Genomic DNA, 14773 nt, shown 5'->3' on the forward strand with positions numbered 1-14773 from the left:
GCACTGGCTGCTCTTCCAGAGGACACAGGTTCGGGTCCTAGCACCAACAGGGCAGCTTACAACTGTCTATAAGGTCCCCACTGCTCCATAGTTCTGGGATACATAAGGGGCACATAAACTTACAGAAGCACACATGCATACACATAAAAAATTAACAAAAATGGTACGTATACATGATGCAATGCTATTAAAAAGAAAAAAATTCTGGCCAGGCGGTGATGGCACATGCCTTTAATCCCAGAACTCAGGAGGCAGAGGCAGACAGAGCTCTGTGAGTTCAAGGCCAGCCTAGTCTACAAGAGCTAGTTCCAGGACAGGCTCAAAGCTACAGAGAAACCCTGTCTCAAAAAAAGAAAGAAAGAAAGAAAGAAAGAAAGAAAGAAAGAGAGAGAGAGAGAGAGAGAGAGAGAGAGAGAAAGAAAGAAAGAAAGAAAGACTCCTTTTAAAAATATTTATAGTTTTTTGATTGTTTTTTATAGAGTATTTTGATTTTTTTCTTTGTTTTATCTGCATGCATGCTTATGTACCACACGTGTGCCTGTTGCCTGAAGAGACCAGAAGAGGATGCTGGATCCCCTGGAACTGGAGTTACACACAGGTGGGAGCTGCCTTGTCCTGAGAATCACACCCAGGTCCTCTGGAAGAGCAGTCGGTGCTTTTAATCCCCGATCTGTCTGTCCAGCCCCCACCCACTTATTTTGGGGGGAGGGGTTGAGACAAATCTCACTATGTAGCTTTGGCTGGCCTGGAACTGGGTATGTAGAGCAGGCTGGCCTCGAATTCATAGAGATCCACCTGCCTCTGCCTCCAGAGTGCTAAGATTAAAGGTGTGTGCCACCATAGCCAGCCTGCTTTCCAGGGGCTGAGGAGCCAGTGGCATGGCCATCTTCCTCAGAAGGCCTTGAAGTGACCTCACATGGCTCACACACCTCTTTTTTGGTTTTTCTACTGCCTTTTTTTTTTTTTTTTTTTTGAGACAGGGTCTCATATAATCACTAGTAGCTGAGGATGACCTTGAAAATTTCGACACATTCTTTCAAGTAATAGAGTCTTTAGGACACATTTGTGGAATAATACAGACACAAGACAAAGGATTCCACCCATCCGAGAGCCCTGGAATCCTCCAATTCACGTGCACAGAAAATCGACCATCGGGTCCCGGGGTTGGGAAGAGAGGAAGAGTCAGTGTTTAATAGGGACAAGGTTACAGTTTGGAAAGTAGAAAATGTCTGGAAGTGAGTGGTGGTGACAGCTGTGCCACACACACTGTTGTCCGATGTGCACTTGATGGCAAAGGTCAGAGACTGGATGGTATGTGTGTTATATCACAATTTGTAAGAAGGTTAAAGGCTGGAGGCTCCTTTGTGAAGTGCTTACTAAGGATTCCTCAGTAAGACACAGTGGCCATGGCTCAGTGGTAGAGCACCTGCCTAAAATCCCCCAGTGAGGGGCTGGGGTGTGGCTCAGTGGTAGAGCCCCTGCCTAAAATCCCCCAGTGAGGGGCTGGGGTGTGGCTCAGTGGTAGAGCCCCTGCCTAGAATCCCCCAGTGAGGGGCTGGGGTGTGGCTCAGTGGTAGAGCCCCTGCCTAGAATTTCCCAGTGAGGGGCTGGGGTGTGGCTCAGTGGTAGAGCACCTGCCTAGGATCCCCCAGTGAGGGGCTGGGGTGTGGCTCAGTGGTAGAGCTCCAGCCTAGAATCCCCCAGTGAGGGGCTGGGGTGTGGCTCAGTGGTAGAGCCCCTGCCTAGAATCCCCCAGTGAGGGGCTGGGGTGTGGCTCAGTGGTAGAGCCCCTGCCTAGAGTCCCCCAGTGAGGGGCTGGGGTGTGGCTCAGTGGTAGAGCCCCTGCCTAGAATCCCCCAGTGAGGGGCTGGGGTGTGGCTCAGTGGTAGAGCCCCTGCCTAGAATCCCCCAGTGAGGGGCTGGGGTGTGGCTCAGTGGTAGAGCCCCTGCCTAGAATCCCCCAGTGAGGGGCTGGGGTGTGGCTCAGTGGTAGAGCTCCAGCCTAGAATCCCCCAGTGAGGGGCTCTTGTCTAGGGCACATGAGGCCCTGGGTTCCTTCCCCAGCACTGAAAACAAAAATTACATACATGGGAGCTGGAAGAATAGTCTTCCCCGGGGAAGAACCCCCAAATTAGTTATCCAATACCAAGTGATAAGCCCTGAATCATATACATACAAGTAACATTATTTGTACTGAACTCACACCCACACACACATCCATATCACAACAATTTAAGAAATTAAAGACACAAATTTGAGAGAGAGCAGGGGGGATGTACATGGCAGGAAGGGCTGGGAGGAAGAAAGAAAAGGGGGAAATATGTAATTATACAATTATACCCTTATTTCAAAGAAAAAAATAAGCTTTGTACGTGAATCAGATAGGTTCATGTTTCCAAGGGACAGATAAAGAGACTCATGGGTGGGGGGGGGGGCTGGCTTCTGAAGGAAGAGATAAGCTGTATCGGTTCATCTCCTGTGGTGACGCAAGGCCCTACAGCCTGCTCTCCACAGGGCCTGGCCTGGGAGCCCTGCACGGCCGGCCGTTTCTCCCAGAAGTCCTTGAAGTGACCTCACAGGTTCTGGAGCCTCATTCTTTTTTTTTTTTTTTTTCTGGTTTGTTTGTTCCATTTTTAGAAAGGGTCTCATTTTGTCCAGGCTAGCCTCACTTTGTAGTTGAGGATGACCTAATCCCCCTATCTCCATCTCTTGGGGGTTGGAATCACAGGTGTGCACTGACAAGCTTGGTCTTCCAGTCCCTTCTTTTTTTTTTTTTTTTTTTTTTTTTTTTTTTTTTTTTTTTTTTTTTTTTTTTTTTTGGTTTTTCGAGACAGGGTTTCTCTGTGGCTTTGGAGCCTATCCTGGAACTAGCTCTTGTAGACCAGGCTGGTCTCGAACTCACAGAGATCCGCCTGCCTCTGCCTCCCGAGTGCTGGGATTAAAGGCGTGCGCCACCACCGCCCGGCTTCCAGTCCCTTCTTGTCACGTTCAATAGAACAGGAGTTTGGGCCATCTGGGTAGCAAGGATGAAGCAATCCTATGGTCCTGTGGTGGGGGCCTGCTCAGCTCTGAGGTCTCCACAGCCCCGCCTCCGGGAGACTCTTGCCTCTAATCTGAGGTGGAGTTTGTGGGTCTGTTTTTGCTCCAATCTTCTTAAGCCACACGCCCATCTCAGAAGGATTAGCCCTGCTCATCTTCAGAGCCACTTAGCCGCTGACCTCCCTGACCCAAGGCAGTTCAAGAGGCATGGCGCCTCTGCCCCACTGACCTGCCTCCCGGGAGAAACCATGTCCTCCTGGGGGTGGGGGCTTGCCAAGCACACAGAACCTACTGCATACTGCGAAATAACTGTGTTCTAGGCACCTACTATGTGCTTGGTATCTGTACTAGTCAGGGTTCGTTTAAGATGTAAGAGTTAGCCAGGAATATGCCTAAGCTGTTGGCCAAGCTGCGTTGTAATTAATACAGTTTTTGTGTGATTATTTGGGTCTGAGTGGCCAGAAAACAAGCAGTCTCTGCTTACATGAGGAAGAACCAAGTTTGCGTGTCGACCTTCTGTGCCCCAATATGAACACCCAAGTGCAGCTTAGAGAGGCTGAGGAAGCTGCTGAAGGTCATACAGCAAGAACAATGGAGCCGGGCTGGGGAGAGGCCCGTCAGCACTGGATCCCAGTGGGTACTCTCACTACTGTGGAGCTATTCTGGTGCCACAGGAACCGGCCCTCCTTCCTGCCCCTCACCTGCTGGTGAGAGGACACAGGGCAGGGCTTGTGAGGCTGTTGCCTTTTGGTGTCTTCTGAGACAGGCTGGCAAGCAGTCCTGAGGGCTCTTCACCCTTGTGGAAGATCTGCTTCCCTCTGCCATGGAGTGGAGGGAGGGGCCACCAAAGCTCAGATGCTCTGGCTTCCTCTTTGGGGAGCACTTTTGGGGAGTGCGCACAGGTGCTGATGCAGGGTACCCTCAGGCACTGTTGGGGAGCCCTCTCGTGTGACTGGTGTTTGAATCATACATAATGGACTTCAGTATGGCATTTCATCCGCATTTAATGTGTTCTGATTATAGTTACCCCACCTTTTCTTGTCCCCCCCCCTCCTCCACTGAGTCCCACCTTAGTCTTCCCAACATGTCCTCGTCCTGTTTTCATGCCCTGCATGTGTGTGCACACACGTGCGCATGCCTGTGAGCGTGTATGCACAGGTGTGTGCATATGCACGTGTGTGTGCGTGTGCATGTGTGGGGGGGGGGAGATCCAGAGAACCTCACTAGAGCTGCTTACCAGGGCAGGAGTGAAGGACTACACCTTTGCAAACCTGCCTCACCCCCTCCATACTATGCACTGAGCTGTCTGCTGCCCTCAGCAGCCCCTCCCACTCCGTGACTCTGTTTCCCATTCAGTTCTTGGACAGGTGCCACAGCAGCGCATCAGCTGGAAGCCAGCATCCCAACCCACAGCCCTTCACCCCTTCTGCTGGTTCTTAGCTTCTTTCTGCCCCTGAGCCTTGGAGGGGGTGATGTAAATGTGTCACTCAGAGCTGAGAACTGTGGAGTGGAGCAGTTTGGGTCTCTGTAGTTCCTGCTACCCACTACAAAAGAGATGCTTCTCCGACCAAAGCCGACAGCAGCCGTCGTCCTGGGAACAGATACGTAGTTTTCAGAAGGCAATTGTGTATGCGTGTCTCGTCCACACAGGAACGCAACAGCAGCAGAGCCCCACTGGGAACTGTAACAGGAAGTACTTTTAGTGGGTAGCATTCTTGGGGAGTACTCTCAGGTACTGGGGGGAAGTACCCTTGAGTCTTTCTGGGAAGCACACTGGGGAGCCACAGAGGGGTTCTACTGGAGGGTTCTACCAAATGCCATTAAAGAGCGCTCTTCGGGACCAGCTATGTGAGATCACTCTTGGGGAGCATTCTTGGGGAGTAACCAGTACTACTGGGGAGCACTCTTGGGGAGTAACCAATCAATACTCCTGGGGAGTCCTCCTCGGTTCTACAAGGGGTACATTCTGCTACTACTGGGGAGCATTCCTGGTACTATAGAGGAGTATTCCCTGGGAGTAAATTATAGGATCACTGGGGTACTTTTTTGGAAAATGCACTCCAGAACTATTGGGGTACTCTCAGGGTACACCTTCTGGTACTACTTAAGAGTGCTCATACTATCGGAGTGCACTTTTGGAGGGTACACACTGCTATTGGGGAGCACTCCTGTGTCCATACCATTCGGAAGCACTCTTGGGTATTACTGGGATAAAGTGTCAGGTACCAGAGGGGGAGGTGTTCGGGAAACAGTCTGAGGTTCTAATGGGGAGCACTCACCTTAGTCTCCCTGCCTACTACTGGCATTTCTGGCATCAGAAGGAGCTTCCCCAGCCCCGCCCTCCAGCCCCTGCTCATCAGGATAGCATCACACAGGCAAGGACAGGCTCCCAGTCCTGAGCTTGTGCACCCGGAGCCCCCACAGTGTCCAGTGGCTCCCTTCCTGTCTCACCCCTTCAGGTTTCATGCATAGCGTCACCACCGAGAGCCCCAGCCCACACGCCAATCACTGTCCCGGGGTTTCTGCCTGTCTCTGCATTTGCAGTCTGATTTCTGCCCTGATAACCCTCAGGAAGGCAGTTTATCCGACATTCCATCACCATGGCCACCCGCTTACCCCCAGTCTGCCACCCAGGCCCAGGAGGTTGGCTCTTTGGACAGCTATCTCCTACACACATCTGTCCACACTGAGTCTCAGAGAGCAGAACCAAACCCTCTGACCCCAGTTCACTCCCCAGGGCATGGGGCTGGCTCCTGAGGGGTCCCTGAAGAGGGCAGCAAGAGGCTGTGGGGAAGGTGAAAGCATCAGGACCTCATCTGCCAAAACTGGCCGGCCCGGGGCTAGGGCGAAGCTCAATCGTCAGAGGACCTGGGTTCAATTTCCAGCACCACGTGGTGGCTCACAATGGTCTATAGCTTCAGAAGAGGTCTGGTACCCTCTTCAGGCCTCTGTGGACTTTGTACACACATGATGAACAGACATACATGATGAACAGGCAAAACACTGCCACACATAAAAATAATAAAGTTTGGCCAGCTGATGGTGGTGCACACCTTTAATCCCAGCACTTGGGAGGCAGAGGCTGGTGGATCTCTGTGAGTTCGAGGCCAGCCTGGTCTACCAAGTGAGTTCCAGAACAGCCAGAGCTACACAGAGAAATCTTGTCTCTAAAAACAAAACAAAGAAAGAAAAGGTGTGTACCATCATGCCCAGCCAGATTTAATTATTTCCATTTTATGTGTATCCTTGATTGGCCTGCATGTATGCCTGTGAACTGTGAAGTCAGTTCTTTCCTTCCACCATGTGGGTCCCAAGGGTCACTCAGACTTGGTGGCAGTTGCCTTTACCTGCAAAGCCATCCCACTGGCCCTTAAACAGTATTTTATATGATGACAGGGTCTCACAATTTAATCTTGGCTGGAATTCACTATGTAGACCAGGTTGGCCTTGAACTCACAGAGATCCATCTGTTTCTGCCTCTCGGATGTTGAGCTTAAAGACCTGTACCGCCCCATCCTGTCCAAGCTCCGGGCTTGCTGTGCCCAGTGGCCTGCGGAGGAGAAAGGTTGGGGCAGGGAGACACAAGGGCTTTAGCCTCAGTCCCTGGATCTCTAGGTCCCCAGCCTGACAGAATGCTGGGCTGGCCAGGAAACAGCCTTCCCTGATGGGGAGAGGACCCCCTTGAAATGGCAGCTCCTCCATCCGTGTCTGTCTCCACGTGTACTGCCAGCTCCCTCACTGCCACGGGAGCCTCACTGGAAAACTGCCCGGGAGTTGAAAGAGATTTCTTCCCAGCAGACAGCGCGCGCTCTGGCGGATTCTGGCTTTATCTTTCCCCTGCAGAGGGAGTGAGCACTGTTCATTTCACTTCCTACAATTAAAAACACCCAGAGCCCTAAATCACAAACTGAAAAACAGGTGGGGCCTTCAGGATTTCTCTGCAGCTTGATAAGGAAGCACTGGTTGCCAGAGCAACAGAGCAAGGAGCATTCTGGGGAGAAGGGCCCTAGATTCCTTGTGCGGTTTTCCCAGGAGGAAGGCAGCTTCCCAGGGCCTTTTTGCTCACGGTGTTTGGGGTTCAGGAAGAGAGCCTGAGCGTGGGAAGATGGTGGAGCCCCTCCCACTCTCGGGAACGCTTTTTCTCTTTATAATAAACCTGCGTCTGCTCTGCTAAAAGGGGCAAGGCATGGTGGAGTGCTCCTTTAATCCTAGCGCTTGGGAGATAGACAGGAGGATCTCTGTGAGTTCCAGGCTAGCCAGGGCTACCTAGTGAGACATCAGAGAGACAGACAGACAGAGAGGCAGAGACAGATTTTTCAGGATACACATGCAATCCCTGGCTGTTCTTTTCAATGGCTTAGTTTCTGTTGTTTTCAAGACAAGGTTTCTCTCTCTGTGTAACATTCCTGGCTGTTGTGGAACTTGCTCTGTAGACAAGGCTGGCCTCGAACTCACAGAGATTCTCCTGCCTCTTCCTCCTTAGTGCTGGGATCAAAGGCATGTTACACCGCTGCCTGACAATGGCTTAGTTTATTGACAGGACTTCATAATGTACCCTGAGTTGGCCTTGAATTTATATTCTGGCATGTATGTGGGGTTCCAAGGACAACTTGTAAGAATTGATTCTCTCCAGGTAGGTCCCACAGACTGAATTCAGGTTGTCAGGATTGGCAGCAAGTGTCTTTACCTATCAATTCATCTCAACAGCCCTGGGGTGAATATTTCTTTTTTAAGAATTATGTAGACAGTGTTCTGTCTGCATGTATGCCTGCAGGCCAGAAGAGGGTGCTAATCTTACTACAGATGGCTGTGAGCCACCATGTGGTTGCTGCGAATTGAACTCAGGACCTCTGGAAGAGCAGTCAGTGCTCTTAACCATTAAATTTTTAAGACTTATTTTTCTTTTTTCAAAAATATTTATTTTTCTTATTTTTAAATTTTTAAATGGAACACATCTTTTTAAATTTTATTTATTTATTCATTATGTATACAATATTCTGTCTGTGTGTATGCCTGCAGGCCAGAAGAGGGCACCAGACCCCATTACAGATGGTTGTGAGCCACCATGTGGTTGCTGGGAATTGAACTCAGGACCTTTGGAGGAACAGGCAATGCTCTTAACCTCTGAGCCATCTCTCCAGCCCTTGTTTTTCTTTTTTTGACAGTGCTGGGGATAAATCCCAGGGTCTGTGGTCTCCCACTGAGCCCGCTGCAGCCCTCGAAGTTTTTCTGTCCACCATTTTTACCATTTTTTTCATTCATCTCCTCATACTTTGCAGCTGGATGAACGTGTGATAATTTATTTAACCCGCCCCTGTGGACATTTAGAATGCTTTCAGCCTTTGGCAGATTACATGGGATGGTGATAATGAACATTATATATCTGTTACTTTGCGCCTGTTCAATGGGCTGTGAAATAACCCTGGGGTGGCATGGCTGGGTCAGAGAATCTCAGTGTCCTCCACGCGACTTAGCAGAGCCCACTGACAGTCCCATCTCTGTCCCCCTCGCAGACTTGTCAACTTGTGTGTGTTCATATATGTGCATGCACATGTAATTGTGTGTATTCGAGGTCAGACGGTGATATCTGGCAACTTCCTCAGTTGCTCGCCATCTTTTTTTGCCTGCATGCATGTGCATGCCTGGTGCCATCAAAGCCAGAAGAGGCTATCAGATGCCCTGGACTGAAGTTACAGATGGTGGGAGCCACCACACAAGTGCTAGGAATCAGTGCTCTTAGCCACTGAGTCAGCTCTCCAGTCCTTTTTTATTCTGTTTTTATGACACGGTATCATGATATAGCCTTGGCTAGCCTGGAACTTAACTATGTTGATAAGGCTGGTCTCAAACTCACAAAGATCCATCAATCTCTGCCTCCTGAGTGCCAGGATTTAAAGTGCGGATCGTCCTGTCTAGTGTCCTCCTTTTTCTTTTTCTCTTTCGTTTTTTGAGATAGGGTTTGTGTTTCCGCTCTGGCTGTACTGGAACTAGCTCTGTAGAGCAGGCTGGCCTTGAACTCACAGAGATCTGCCTGCCTCTACCTCCCAAGTGCTAGGATTAAAGGCATGTGCCACTATTGCCTGGCTAGACTCAGGTTCTTGTTTTGTTTTGTTTTGTTTTTTTGTTTTGTTTTTCGAGACAGGGTTTCTCTGTAGCTTTAGAGCCTGTCCTGGAGCTAGCTCTTGTAGACCAGGCTGGTCCCGAACTCACAGAGATCTGCCTGCCTCTGCCTCCCCAGTGCTGGGATTAAAGGCATGCGCCACCACCGCCCGGCCTGGACTCAGGTTCTTATGTTCATGTGGCAACCACTTTATTGACAGAACTATCTCCCCATGTCCTAACATTTTAATTTTACCACTTTCACAGGTGATGAGGGGCTAACACTGTGATTTCCTGAGCATGCGCTTATATTTTTGGTTGTGAGCCTAGCCTTTAACAGCTGAGCCATCTCTCTAGCCCAAGCATGCTCATATAAGTAGTATTTGCCTTAACTTCTTTGAGACACGGTTTTGAGGGGCAGACAGCATCTAGCCTGGGGAGGGGTGGTCTAGGAACCTGATCATTATTAGCTTATTGTCTCAGCCCTTGGCACATAAATGCTTTTTTTTATAGGGTAGGCTAATGATGAGAAGTATTCGGTATAGCACCCTGCACTCAGCAGGTGCTCAATAAACACAATCCATTGTCCTTGTTATCTGCCCTGGTATCACTAGCTTGGCACTGGTCAGCCTCTGATTGTGGCTCCATTAGAAGACCCTGGGTGTGTGCACATATAGGAACCTTCCTGGAACCCCACAAACCTAAGGTCAGGTGCCTTAGGGAGGTGGGCAGAGGACACATATACATGCAGAATAGAGCACTGAAGAGTGAGAGGAAAACGTCTATGAATAAACAGGACTCTCAGCTGATGGCAGGGGTGTGGCTCAGTGGTGGAGCCCCTGCCTAGAATCCCCCAGTGAGGAGCTGGGGTGTGGCTCAGTGGTAGAGCACCTGCCTAGAATCCCCCACTGAGGGGCTGGGGTGTGGCTCAGTGGTAGAGCCCCGGCCTAGAATCCCCCAGTGAGGGGCTGGAGTGTGGTTCAGTGGTAGAGGACTTGCCTAGAGTCCCCCAGTGAGAGGCTGAGGATAGAGCTAAGCATTATCACAATTATATAGTACATGCAGGGACCTGGTTTTTACCTCTAGAACCACATACAACACACAAAAACAAAGTTATATTTATCTGGAAATGAAGCAGGAAAGATTGCTTGTGGAATACATCACACCTGTCATAAAAACAATGAGTGCATTCAAAAGACAGTAAATGAAATAATCTATCTTGTTTTGCCTTGTTACTTGGGGTTTTGTATAGTACAGGCTAGTCTCCAATTGACTACCCTTGACCTCCTGATCCCCTTGCATCCACCTTTCCAGTCCTGAGATGACAGACAGGGCACACCACTGTTACAGCCTCATCTCTGTTGCTGTGACAAAACACCCAGCACAGAAAGGAAAGACGAGCCCTTGCCACCAGGCAGTGGTGGCGCATGCCTGTAATTGCAGCACTGTGTAGCTTTGGCACCTGTCCTGAAACTTGCTCTGTAGACCAGGCTGGCCTCAAATTCACAGAGATCTGCCTGCCTCTGCCTCCCGAGTGCTGGGATAAAAAGCGTGTGCCACCACTGCCTGGCCTTCTTTTATCCTTATGGTTCCAGTTCAGGAGGGTCACTGCCTAGGTAACGATGCTGCCTACAGTGGGCTGAGTGGACCAATGATGCCCAGCACTAAAGGGAGACTATTAAAGGTAAAATGAGGGCACACAAATTATTTAAACACAGTTGTTCCTGATCACAGGGATAACTCTGGTTATGCTCGTCCAAAGCTCAACACATCAGGTGGATGTCCTTGAACAGGATATCTGAAGCCTTATGAAGGCTGTGGTTCTGGCAGAGATTCCATGGGAGTTCTTGTTATCACAACACACTCAGCTTTCCCCTTCCCCAAGATTTATTATTTTTATAGTTTGTCTTATTATATGTGTATGAGTGTTTTTTAATCTATTTATTTATTATATATACAGTATTTCTCGGTATTCTGTCTGTATGTATGCCTGCAGGCCAGAAGAGGGCACCAGACCTCATTACAGATGGTTGTGAGCCACCATGTGGTTGCTGGGAACTGAACTCGGAACCTTCGGAGGGGCAGGCAGTGCACTTAACCACTGAGCCATCTCTCTAGCCCCATGTATGAGTGTTTTGCCTGCAGGCATGCCTGTGTACCACATGTGTGCTTAGTGCTCAAAGAAGTGAGAAGAGAGCATCAAAGAATCTAGAATTGGACTTACAGATAATGGTGCTGGGAACCAAACCTAGGGCCTCTGCAAGAGCAACGAGGCCATTTAACCACGGGCCCATCTCTCCAGCCCAACCCTTATTTATGTGTGCTGTCTGTGTGACTGTATGTATATCTGTGCAGTATATGTATGCACTGCCTGAGGAGGCCGGAAGAGGGAATTGGATCCCTTGGAACTGAAGTTACAGATGACAGTGAGTCCCCACGTGGTTGCTGGGAATCAAACTCTGGTCCTCTGGAAGAACAGCCAGTGCTCTTTAAAACTGAGCCAACTCTCCTGCCTAGACAGGGTTTCTCTGTGTAACAGCCCTGGCTGTCCTGGAACTCCCTTTGTAGAGCAGGCTGGACTCCAGCTCACAGAGGTTTGCCTGCCTCTGCCACCCGTGCACTACTGGCTTTTTCTTAAGGGTAGCCTACCTAAGGGTAGTGCTCCTAAGAGCCCACAGCCCCACCGCTGCCAGACAGTGGGCCCCACAGACAGACACTGGCTAAGGGAGGTATGGACTAATCTCAGCCCTCTCCAGAATGAGGCAAGGCTCCCCTATATATACATACACATCTCACAGGCCACAGCCCCTGCCTTGCTGAGCTGAACCACCCAGGGTGCAGGGGTCCCTTCCTAACATGGGCACAGTACCACCTCCTGCCCTGCCAGGTCTTCCGCGAGGAGACCCCACAGTCCCTGGGTACGGGGGGGGATGCTTCTGTTGAATGTGGTGGACTCCGGGGACTGCCCGTCAAGAGTGGAGGTGACAGGGATGGAGAGAGCCAAAGAACAGATCTTGCTGCTTTTCTGGGGATACCTGTGCTTCGGTTTGGCAGCCGTGTTATAAAGACGCCCAACTAGGGGGCTGGAGAGATGGCTCAGCGGTTAAGAACATTGCCTTCTCTTCCAAAGGTCCTGAGTTCAATTCCCAGCAACCACATGGTGGCTCACAACCATCTGTAATGAGGCCTGGTGCCCTCCTCAGGCATGCACGTAGACAGAATATTGTATACATAATAAATAAATAAATATTAAAAAAAAAAAAAAGACGCCCAACTAGCCCAGAGGAGGCCATGTGAAGGTGTTCTTGCCACAGGCTCCGCTGAGGTAAAGGTCAACACTAATATCCTCGAATAGGAACGGAGGGGAACGGTGGGTGCATGCTTGTAATCCAGCACCTGGGAGGCAGAAGCAGGATTGGGAGTTCAAGGCCAGCCTTGTCTACATATTAAATCTGAAGCCAGCTTCAGCCACTTGAGATCCTGTCTCAAAGAAGAATGAAGGAGGGGGGACTGGAAAGATGGCTCAGCAGTTAAGAGCATTGACTGCTCTTGCAGAGGACCCAGGGTCAATTCCCAGTACCCACATGGTGGCTCACAACTGTCTGTAACTACTGTACCCTTCCACAGGTAAAACAAAACACCAATGCACATAAAAGTAAATAATTAAAAAAAAGCATAAAGGAACCTCCTCCCCCCTTGAGCCTATGAATCAGATCACACATGGATAGTCAAGAGTCCTGGTGGAAGGACCACAGAGCTGCCTGGTTTTCTAAATCAAGTTAATTTTATTTGAGATTTTCTACATGCCACAGATTTACATAAAAACAGCCATTCAGAATGTAGTTTGTCAGCACCACAGTGACTTCTGGGTGGGTGTTACTACCAGATACCAACCACACAGGCAGTCCTCCCAGCTGGACAGGAGTCTGGGCAGTCAGTCACCAAAGCGGGGGGGGGGGGTCACTTAGCACCTGGTCACAAGGCCCTCCATGCCCCGAAACAATAAACACTCAACTCAGGTGGTGCCAGGTAAAGTCACACACAATGTGTCATGGTCAGAAGTGGCATTACCTAGACACGTGCTCTTGCGTGTGCACACACAAGACACACCTACAGATACATGCACACTCCTGCTATGGAAACCTTTGTTTGTACACACATTCCTTGCACAGCAACCCATGAACACCTCGCCAGCACAGAGGTCAGGGCTTTGGCTGGAGCCGAGCCAGCCCCGTCTGCACCAGCACTGGCCTCCCTGAACAGCACTGCTGCTGGCAGCCCCATGGCAGCCTGCCAGGTCTGGCTAGGGTGGAGCAGGTGCAGCCAAGCAAGTTCCTGGTCTGAGCTTTCAAAGCAAAGCACCCCCCACTGGTGGGCCTCCAAAGAGATGTACGGGTGACCACTGAGCAGCCATATAGGACTCATGGCTGGTCTAGACTCCCATGCAGTAGTAACACAGCCTAGCAACGTCTACTGTGTCCTGCAGGCCCAAATGCAGATGGGACCAGTCACAAAGCCCCTACAACAGTGCAGTGGATGCTGCTAATAACTGCGAGGACCAGGCCGGGCAGTGGCGGTGCACGCCTTTAATCCCAGCACTCGGGAGGCAGAGGCAGGCGGATCTCTGTGAGTTTGGTGCCAGCCTGGTCTACAAGAGCTAGTTCAGGACAGGCCCCAAAACTACAGAGAAACCCTGTCTCAAACCAAAATAATAATAATAATAATAATAATAATAATAATAATAATAATAATTACCAATGAACTGGTCACATCCACAGGAAGAGGTCAGCGTATAGGACCCATGGCCTGCAGTCACGCTTCATACTCCGTTCAAAATTTCTCTCTCTCTTTCTCTCTCCTTCCTCCCTCATCTCTTCAGGCATGGAGTCTCATGTAGCCTGGGCTGGTTTCAAGTTCATTACATAGGTGAAGCTGGCCTTGAACTCCTGATTCTCTTGATTCCACCTTGTATTCCCCATCACACTTGGCTTCTCTTTTTTTTCCTTGTGAGACAGCAATTTCCACCTCTTCAAAGGAGCAGTTCACAGCAAAGGCTGGAGAAGAGGTGGCATACTGGCACCTCTCGGAAGGGGTGTTAGGGTGGCTGTCCATCCTCCTTGAGGGTTCAGCCTTGGCTCAAAGAGGCCGGGCCCTTGGCACTCACTGCTCCACTGCTTGGGCCCGTCTTTCCCACAGACCTCTGGGCCTAGACATCATCTTGCTAAGAGCTTAGCTTTTGACTCTGGGTCTGACGTGGAAGACGGACACTGAATCTACCCTGGACGCCCAGTGTCTGGGCTCAGTCCTCTGCTGGCCACAGCCTGGGTCCAGACAGGCCTGGACCTCGAGGCCTTGTTACAGGGCCTCCAAGGGCCAATTGCAGGACAAAGCCTGACCCTGTCATATAAGAACAAAGCACTCCTCACTCTGGGCGATAAAATTCCTCCCTATGAAAATCAGGAAAGCGGGTTGGGGAGATGGCTCAGTGGGTAGTTACTTGTTGCATGAGGACCTGAGTTCAGATCCCCAGAAGTGGTGGTGCACATGGGTCATCACAGAACTCCCACCACAAGATGGAAGATGAATATGGGAAATTCATGGGCAGGCTAGCCTAGTGTATACAGCAGCAAACAAG

General features: G+C 50.2%; 1 protein-coding gene across 1 annotated transcript in view; it reads right to left on the minus strand.

Annotated features, from left to right (window-relative positions):
* Positions 1-4159: 4159 nt before the first annotated feature.
* Positions 4160-14773, minus strand: part of Fbxl18 (F-box and leucine rich repeat protein 18) — a 36975-nt gene continuing 26361 nt past the window's right edge. The window contains exon 5 of the mRNA XM_038346438.1: positions 4160-4720. Within this exon, the coding sequence (XP_038202366.1) occupies positions 4423-4720 (298 nt within the window). The 3' untranslated portion in view covers positions 4160-4422. The remainder of the gene's footprint in view (positions 4721-14773) is intronic.

This window comes from Arvicola amphibius, chromosome 10, assembly GCF_903992535.2.
Source record: "Arvicola amphibius chromosome 10, mArvAmp1.2, whole genome shotgun sequence".
Lineage (NCBI taxonomy): Eukaryota > Metazoa > Chordata > Mammalia > Rodentia > Cricetidae > Arvicola > Arvicola amphibius.